Here is an 8,937-nt window from a genome sequence, read left to right as displayed (position 1 = left end):
ATTCTATTCCATACTATTCTCTAAATAAAAGAGCACTACTGCCAGATCTTAAGAGTCTAAGAAATCCTTCTTTTGACTCCTCGGCTCACTGACCCCGCATCACTAGCACTCCGTGGCGAGAACCCCCGCCTCCTGTCCCCACGAGCCAGCAGGAGGGTCAGCCGTGACAAATAAAAATGGCAAGCAATAGGATATATTGGAGTATATGAGGAAGCCATTTGGTATAAACCTAATTCGGCCTGACTTTGTTTTTTCCAAAAGGGCCTGACTGTGGCTGTTGAGCATGCATTGTATATACATTTCCATAGCAAGAACAAAGGCCCTTGAGATAAAGGTGCAACTTCCCTCCCCCTCCCAATATCAGCATTTCCTTAAAGATTAAGCATCTTTCCTTAGGGTAGGAACTGATTGCAGCGCTCAGCTGTGACCACCCAGCTTTGAGACAGCAGACTGCCACCCTGCTGTGTTCACTGAGACAGCAAACCTACCTGCTATTTCCATCAATTGCTGTGCCGACAGAGCAGTCTCAGGACTATTGTAAAACGGTGGCAAATAAAAATGGCAAGTAATAGGATATATTGGAGTATATGAAGAAGCCATTTTGTGTAAACCTAATTCAGCCTGACCTTGTCTTTCCAAAAGGGCCTGACCGAGGCCATTGAGCGTGCATTGTATATCTGCTTTAGAGATTCCCTATGGCAAGAGCAAAAGGCCCTTGAGATAAAGGTGCAACTTCTCTCCCTCTCCCAACGTTGGCATCTCCTTAAAGATTAAGCATCTTTCTTTAGGCTGGGAACCCATTGCAGCGCTCATCTGTGACCGCCCAGCCCGAGGCAACACACCTGCCACCCCACGGCGTTCACTAAGACAGCAGACCTATCTACCGTTTCCATCAATTGCTGTGCTGACAGAGCAGCCTCATGACTATTGTAAAAGGGACCATTTCAATCACATGTGAAACATACTCTTTGAGGATATATAACCACCCTGTGTACCCCCACTTCTTTGGAGTGCTCTGTTGCTTCGTGGAAAGACTCTCCCGGGTTATAATCCTAAGATTTAAGCTCAGAATAAACTCACCCAAATTTTCATTTATAGATTGGTTATGGATTATCTTCGTCGACAATGGACATTTCAATCCTATGTGAAACATCCTCTCTCGGGGTATATAACCACTGTGCACCCCACTTCTTCGGTGCCCTTTCTTCCTTCGGGAAGAAAGGCCCCGGGCCATGGTCCTCAGATTTCAGCTCAGAATAAACTCACCCAAATTTTCATTTATAGATTGGTTACAGATTATTTTCGTTGACAGCCGTCTGAATTTTCTTTTGTAGATTTTTGTGACTTATAGAAAGTATAATTGTGGATTCCAGGGAATGTATCCTCAAGGTTGGGATGAGGCTTTGGGCCAGGTTTACTTCTCCACGCCCACGAGGCCGAGGGTGGGGGACGCAGGCCCTGCCCTGCCGATCGCCCGGGCAGCAGCATCCGGCCCGGCAGGAGAGGCCCGCGGGACAGGAGGTCTGGACCGCCGCCGCGCAAGCGGAAGACAAGACTGAGGCTGGAAGGTGACGAAGCTGGCTGGAGGTCACGCCGCTTGTACTGACGACCTCGGGGTTCAAAGACTCAAGCGCTTCCCGGTAGAGCGAGAGGCCAGGACATGGCGGCTCCAGGCCGCCCCCGCGACGCATGCGCAATACGAGCCCAGCGCTGCCCCCTCCGAGACGCGAGTTGGGCCTGGGGCGCAGGCCGGAGCTTACTCTGTGAAGCTACGTCAAAATCTTGCGACTTGGAGGCTGTGGAGTTACTCCCCGGAGGTCTCATGAGCGTGAGGGCCAGAGTAAGGGGCGGGGACAATGCAGGACCCTCCTGGGAGCCTCAGAAGGACCGAGCGAGCGTAGCTCCCGACGACGCAAAAGGCAGGCCGGGCCGTGCTCAGAACTGTCGTAAAAGGGGGCGTGGCAGGCGCGCTCGGGATGACGTAAGGAGCGGGGCGCACCGCGCTCAGGACTGAGGAGGGGCGTGCGTGTTGCTGCCGGCAGCGGCTGGCGGGGCTCGGGCACCATGGAGCGCTACGCGGGCGCCCTGGAGGAGGCGGTGGACGGGGCCCGGCAGCAGGAGCGGCACTACCAGTTGCTGTCGGCGCTGCAGAGCCTGGTCAAGGAGCTGCCCAGGTGCGCGGCCGCGGGGCTGGCGGGCGGGCGGGCGGCCGAGGCGGCCTGGTCCCGCCCGCGCTCACCGCGCGCCTTGCCGCAGCTCCTTCCAGCAGCGCCTGTCCTACACCACGCTCAGCGACCTGGCCCTGGCGCTCCTCGACGGCACGGTGTTCGAGATCGTGCAGGGACTGCTGGAGATCCAGCACCTCACCGAGAAGAGCCTGTACAACCAGCGCCTGCGGCTGCAGAACGAGCACCGAGGTGCGCGGGGCGGCGGGGCGGCGCGCCCTCCTCCTCCGGGAGCTCGGCCTGCCCAGGGCGCTCTCCGTCTCTGTGCAAGCTGAGCCCTTCCCTGGGGGTCGCTCGGAAGAAGTCCCTAAAATTGGCCAGATCAAGGGCGCAGAGCCTTTGCCAGCGCTTTTTTGGTGACAGATGAGTCAAGCCAATTTTGTCAGTTGCACGGTCCCCTTTGAGCATAACATCCAGAAGCTCCTTGCTCGGGTTTCCTCGTGCCCCTACTCTCTTCCCAGCAGGACGGCCCAAGGCCTCGGTGCTTGGTCGGCCCACGGGCAGATCCTCGTGGCGGCCGTCCGCGTAGTGGTTGTCAGCCCCCAGTGATGCCCCTCAGTGTTGACAGCTCTGCAGCTCCGTTTACGGTCAGTGCCCTCCAGCGGCGCAGAGCCGCACACCACCTGTGCGTCGAATTCCCACGCACTGTGCCCTCCGGTACCTGAAAACTTCCCCCCTGGAGCCACACGCTTGGCCACAGCCTCATGAGCCTTGGCCCCTCCCAGACGTTCCACTCTGGGGCTCCGGAGCTCCCTCTTGCAGGGTATGCTGAGCAGCTTTCCCAGCTTTGTTATTTTTCCCCAACTTATTTATAAAAAAAAGTTCGAACATTTAGAAAATTTGGAAGAATAGTATAATGAATACCCGTATGCTCTCCAGCTAGATCCGATAATTAACATTTTGTCAACCCCTAAATATGTGCAACACCAAAGGGTTTCACCTGGAGTCTTCAGCATTCCTCTAGACCAGGATTTTCAACCGCAGCACTGTTGACATTGGTGGCTAGACCAGTCTTGATGGTGAAGTAGCATCCTGTGAATTGCAGTACGTTTAGCAACATCCCTGGTTTCTACCCATTAGATGACAGAGGCACCCTCCCCCAGTCGTGACAACCAAAAATGTCTGCAGACATCCTTGGGGGCCAGCCTTGGCACAGGATTGAGAACCAGCTCTTGACAACAAGAACACTGTCTTACATAACCACAGTGGACAACTTCCTGAGGGATTAATTATTCCAGGAATCTTCTGACATTCAGTCCACAGTGGAATTACTTCACGTCTCTCAAATTGTCTTCACTTTATAAGGGTCCAGTGTACGTTACAGTTATGCATTGCATTTGGTTACTTTGGTCTCTCTATTTCTGGAAAAGTCGCCATCATTTATTGTGGCGTTGACTTTTTCAGAAGTTCAGGGCATTCTACCTGTAGGAAGTCCCCACTCTGAATTGGTCGGATTGCTTCCTCATGCTGTCATTTAACCTGTTTCTCTACCCTCGGTGTTTCCTGTAAACTGAACAGCACATAGAGGCCTAATAATACACAGGTGAAACGTTTGTGGCAAAAATTCCTCCTAGTGATGCCAAGTCCCTTCCCTAAGGGGGCTGGCGATGTGCGTTTGCCCCAGGATTAGTGCTTCTACCAGAAACGGATGTTGTGTTTTGTCAAATCTTTTCTCTGCACCTATTGAGATGATCACGTGGATTTTTGGTTACTATGGTGAATTGCACTGACTTGTTTAATTCCTGGGATAAACTGTATTCCTGGGAGGCATCTTCCTTGGTCATGATGTATTATCCTTTTTCTCTATGTTGGACTGAATTTGTATAATCTTGTTAAGAATTTTTGCATCTGTGTTCAACATGGACATTGGTCTGTAGTTTTCCTGTAATATCTTTGTCTGGTTTGGGTATTAGGGTAATGCTCGCTTCATGGGGTGAGTTGGGAAGTGTTCTCTTCAGTTTTTCAGAAGAGTTTGTGTAGAATTGGTCTTACTTCCACCCTGAGTGGGTGGTGTCTTTGCAAACATTTTTATTGAGCTATCGGCTGCATACAAAGTACACAGCTCATTGGTTTTTTCTTTTAAAGATTGTATTTTTTTTTCCTTTTTCTCCCCAAAGCCCCCCAGTACATAGTTGTATATTCTTCGTTGTGGGTCCTTCTAGTTGTGGCATGTGGGACGCTGCCTCAGCGAGGTTTGATGAGCGGTGCCATGTCCGCGCCCAGGATTCGAACCAACGAAACACTGGGCCTCCTGCAGCGGAGGGCGCGAACTTAACCACTCGGCCACGGGGCCAGCCCCCCCAGCTCATTGTTTTTAATGCTCAATTGTTCCACATTGGCTGTTGGGAGAACTTCAGGCTGGCTCCTGTGCCCTTTTCATGTGTCCCCATCGTTCTTTGAGCACTTCCTGGCTTTCTGATACAGGAGGGTGTTCAGGCTCATCTTTTCTTGTTCTTTCCCTGCTTCAGTCCCTCTCCTGTCAGCCCCCCGCCTCCAGCTTCCCCACGCCAACAACCTCTTGTTGGGCCAGACCTTCTCTTTTTGCCACCATAAAGCTCTCCCACTCCTGCCTTTGACTGAGGCTCTGCCGAATGCGGGTGGCAGGTTCAGGCAGATTTTGGTGCTGCCAGCCATGGGTGAGCAGCCTGTGACTTTCTGCTTTTCCTTCCCTCTGATTTAGCAGGTGGTGCCTGGCAGCCGTTGCTTTCCTCCCTCCTCACTGAGCCAGGCCCCTCCCACCTGAGCAGCGGGCGCAGGCCTCTGCTCCCCTCTGGTTGCTCGCCCAGTGGCATCTGAGAGTTGACCTGGGAATTGTAGCAACAGCTGATAGAGGAGTGGAGTGGATTCGTTTCCCTGCACTGAGCTGTCTTCTTGAATCGGCGCCACGTGGTGTAAACGTTCACCAGGGAGCCTCTTCCTTGCCCCTGTGTTTATGGAAATGTCTTGAGGGTGGCTCTTGGTTTCAGACTCATTTAATGTGATAAATGCCATAGCCGAGATGCTTACAAAATACCAGGGAACAGGAGATTGGGCAAGGCTGTGAGCGCAGCAGTGCCAGACTCCTGGCAGGGGACCTCAGGGCCTCCCTGAGAAGGGCTGTGATGTGAGGTGTCTGCCTCGGATGAGTATTGGGTCCGTGTTCCCTTACGGCTGGGGACCCCTCCATATGGTGATCTTGCCACTTGCTGGTCTAGGATTTGGCTGCGTAGTGAGTATTCTGTTTTGTGATTGGTTTCCTTCCATCCCATAATACCTCTCTCCTCTGTCCAGTCCTATCAGTCTGGACAATTTTGCACATGCTTGTATCCATGGTACAATTTAGTAGGGACCATGGGAGCTTTGCTCAGTGGCCATGGTGAGCCCCTCTCAGAGCACCAACAGACTCCTCAGCATATGGCTTCTGCTGGCTCATCACATCCTTGGCCTCCCAAGGTCTGTGCCCACCCTCCTCCCTCTGGGAGCTGTGTATGGGGCAGGGCGGCTCTGCCTACCCTGAGGGCCAGCACTGAGCAGGGAGTGACACTACCCCCACTGCTGGGCAGAGGCCACACCATGCTCAGGCACAGCGACCCCTGACCACTGCCTCCTTTTCCAGGCCTTTGCCTTTTGGTCTTCTGGACAGCACTGGATATCCTATGGATGCTGGGCAGGTTATACCCAGGATTGCTGGCCTGTGGCCATCTGAGCCCAGAAGCCTCCAGACCACAATTTCCCACCCCTATGCCAGCCTGCCCTGCCTCACCTCCTCTAGTGCCCTGTGCCTTCCAGAGTCCCCTGGAGCCTTGATGCTGGGAAGGGCCCTGCCCTGTGTGCAGGCAGGAATGAGTGGGCTGGGGGGCTAGGTGTCCCCCAGAGCTTCACCCAGCTTCCAGTGGGGGGCTTTAGGCAAGCTGGATCATCAAATGGGGCCTCATGTCTACACCTTTGGCCTAGCTGCCCTTTGATGGGACAGCTGGGGCAGGTGCTCAGGTGGGAGGTGTTCCTGGCCCCTCCCCGTCGTTCTCGGCCCCTCCCCGTCGTTCTCAGCCCCTCCTAGTGCTCTCTCTCTGTTCTCCTCCCCTCCTAGTGCTGAGGCAGGCGCTGCGGCAGAAGCACCAGGAAGCCCAGCAGGCCTGCCGGCCCCACAACTTGCCTGTGCTCCAGGCAGCTCAGCAGCGTGAGCTAGAGGTAGGAGCGTGGGCAGGGTGGGTACCACCTGGGCTCTGCTGCCTGGGCCGTGATGGAGGGGCTCAAGTGGCTTGGGAGCTGCTGGCTGCCCTGGGCCTCAGCCTGGGGTGGGCCACTGGAGGCCTGGTGCATCCCTGCATGTTCTCTTCACCATGGGAGGTTGGAGTGCGCGGGACAGAGGAGAGTGTGTGTGATCCCCTCGCTCCCCTCCACCTGCTCCTCAGGACTGCATTTCCTCGTGGGCTGGGCCTGCGCAGGGCAGTGCTCAGTGGGCGCTGTTGTGCCCCGTGGCCTCGGAGGAAGTGGTAGGCCAGGAAGGTGTGTTTGAGGCTTTGATGGGCAAGGGGCTGAGCCACCCTCACCGCGGCAGGCAGTGGAGCACCGAATTCGCGAGGAGCAACGGGCGATGGACCAAAAGATCGTCCTGGAGCTGGACCGGAAAGTGGCGGACCAGCAGAGCACACTGGAGAAGGCGGGGGTCACCGGCTTCTATGTGACCACCAACCCACAGGTCAGTGCCCCAGGCCTGCCCTGGCACAGCCTGGGAGAGCTGGTCTCCAAAAGCCCAACCCATCCGGCTGGTCTCCGGGGAGCCAGGCCTTGGCAGGGGCTGTGGCGTGGTGTGTTAGGCTCCAGGAAGGGCCTCGGTGCTGTGTTCAACACAGAGGCCAGTCTCACTGCCTCTGCCCACAGGAGGGTGAACTGCTCCTGGCAGGGGCATTGCCCACCTTCCCCAGACCTGCTGCGCCCTGCAGGGCCCTCATCTGCTCCCGCTGCGTACACCTCTGTGTGCGCTGAGCCCGGCGACTGCAGGCCCTGCTACGGGGTAGCGTCCCAGCTTCTGCCCCATTCTGGCAGGCCATGGCCAGGCTTCACAGCAAGTCAGCCTCATGGGCTCACTGTCTCGTACCCTCTAGGCCCTGATATCGGCCTCTGGCCCTTGGGAAAAGGAGGCTTCTGCCTGTAGCCTTTGCCAGGGCAAAAGGGGACCAGTTGTACCTCTGGCCTCTCAGCGGCCCCTCTGCATCCCAGGAGCTGACGCTGCAGATGAACCTGTTGGAACTCATCCGGAAGCTGCAGCAGAGGGGCTGCCAGGCAGGGGGTGCAGCCCTGTGACCAGGTGGGGTCCCTGCAAATTACCCCACTGCCCATCATGGCTGGGAAGACTGCCCTGTCCCGCTGTCACCACAGCCAATAGCAAGCTGAGTGGAGCTCATCTTCCTGACATCTGACCACCACCGCCCCAGCTGCCTGCAGGACGGCTCGCCCTCTGAGGAGAGGCCAGGTGGACCCTGGCTGCACCTGCCACCCATCTTCGTCTGGGTTTGTTTTGTCCAAAGCTAGCATGGTGTGTGTGGTAAAGGGCAGAGGGGGCCCAGCCTGCCAGTTGTCTCCCCAGAGCTGGCTGAAGAGTGGGGCTGGAGGTCCTAGCACCTCACTGCACCAGGCACATCCCGCCCTCTGCCATGGCCAGGCTTCGTGCTTGTTCTGGTCTCACCCCCTTACCCCCTGACAGATGCAGCCTCCAAGTGGGAGAGGCTCCAAGGCTGAAGGCCTGTATGACCCAGAGAATAAAGACGCCTCAGGATGGCCTGCATGTGGCTCGTGTGAGAGCTCTGTGGTGCCTGCTGCGACCAGGGCCCAACTAGGGCCCTTGCCTGGCAGCTCTGTGGCCTGCAGAGGATGCTCCCAACCCCCATGTCACAGAGGCCCTTCCCTGGGGCACCCGCCCCCCCTGCCACCGAGGGCTGCCCCATGCAGCTGCAGGCCCAGCCTTACCACCTTTTCCCCTGGGGGAAGCCCCAGGGTACTAGGACCATATCCAGTCAGCTCTGTGGGGCTGGAGGGCATCGAGGGCAGCCTGGGGGTGGGGGCAGCCGTGGGCCTGCTCCTGTCAGAGCAGCAGGGGCCTGGGGTGGCTCAGTGGAGTGGCTGGGGTGAAGGTATCAAGCAGCAGGAAGGGTCTGAGGGAGGGAGAAACCCAGCGTGGTGAGGCATCCAGCCCACCCTGGGAGCCAGCTGTCTGCATTGGTCTGAGCACATGGGTCCTGCTCTCGTCTGGGGGGGCGCGGGGGTGGCCAGCACCCTGCATGGCCAGGTCTGCCATACAGCCTGAAGGGAGGTATTGGTGGGTCCACCCTGCCCACAGTGGGCCTGGCTCCAGGGGCACATGACGCAGGAGAGGCAGAGCCTGAGGGGAGCTTCTCAGGCTGTCGGAGCTGTCTGTCTGCTGCCAACCCCCCATGAGGGAGAGTGCTGCAGGCGGCGAGTTGACGCCTCTTAGCTGCAGACAGTTTTATTTTTTTAAAGATTGGCACTTGAGCTAACATCTGTTGCCAATCCCTTTTTTCCTTTCTTTCTTCTCCCCAGTACATAGTTGTATATTCTAATTGTGAGTGCCCCTGGCTTTGCTATGTGGGACACCGCCTCAGCGTGGCCTTACAAGCAGTGTCGTGTCCGCGCCCAGGATCTGAACCCGTGAAACCCTGGGCTGATGAAGTGGAGCGTGCAAACTCAACCACTCGGCCACGGGGCCAGCCCCCAG

The 8,937-nt window shown here is 56.6% G+C and overlaps 1 protein-coding gene across 2 annotated transcripts; it reads left to right on the top strand.

Annotated features, from left to right (window-relative positions):
* The first annotated feature begins 1,287 nt into the window (after positions 1-1,287).
* On the top strand, positions 1,288-7,989 carry LOC124226610 (protein DGCR6). Of its 2 annotated transcripts, none has more exons than XM_046640059.1 (5): positions 1,288-2,174; positions 2,257-2,417; positions 6,292-6,392; positions 6,763-6,903; positions 7,310-7,989. In XM_046640059.1, the coding sequence occupies exons 1-5, from the start codon at positions 2,065-2,067 to the stop codon at positions 7,622-7,624; spliced, it is 828 nt and encodes a 275-aa protein (XP_046496015.1). In that variant the 5' UTR covers positions 1,288-2,064; the 3' UTR covers positions 7,625-7,989. The 2 variants fall into 2 exon arrangements, with proteins under 2 accessions (XP_046496015.1, XP_046496016.1); XM_046640060.1 differs by having other exon boundaries at positions 1,322-2,174; positions 7,425-7,989.
* Positions 7,990-8,937: the final 948 nt, after the last annotated feature.

Source organism: Equus quagga, chromosome 15, assembly GCF_021613505.1.
Source record: "Equus quagga isolate Etosha38 chromosome 15, UCLA_HA_Equagga_1.0, whole genome shotgun sequence".
Lineage (NCBI taxonomy): Eukaryota > Metazoa > Chordata > Mammalia > Perissodactyla > Equidae > Equus > Equus quagga.
This window is presented reverse-complemented; position numbering and strand designations above follow the sequence as displayed.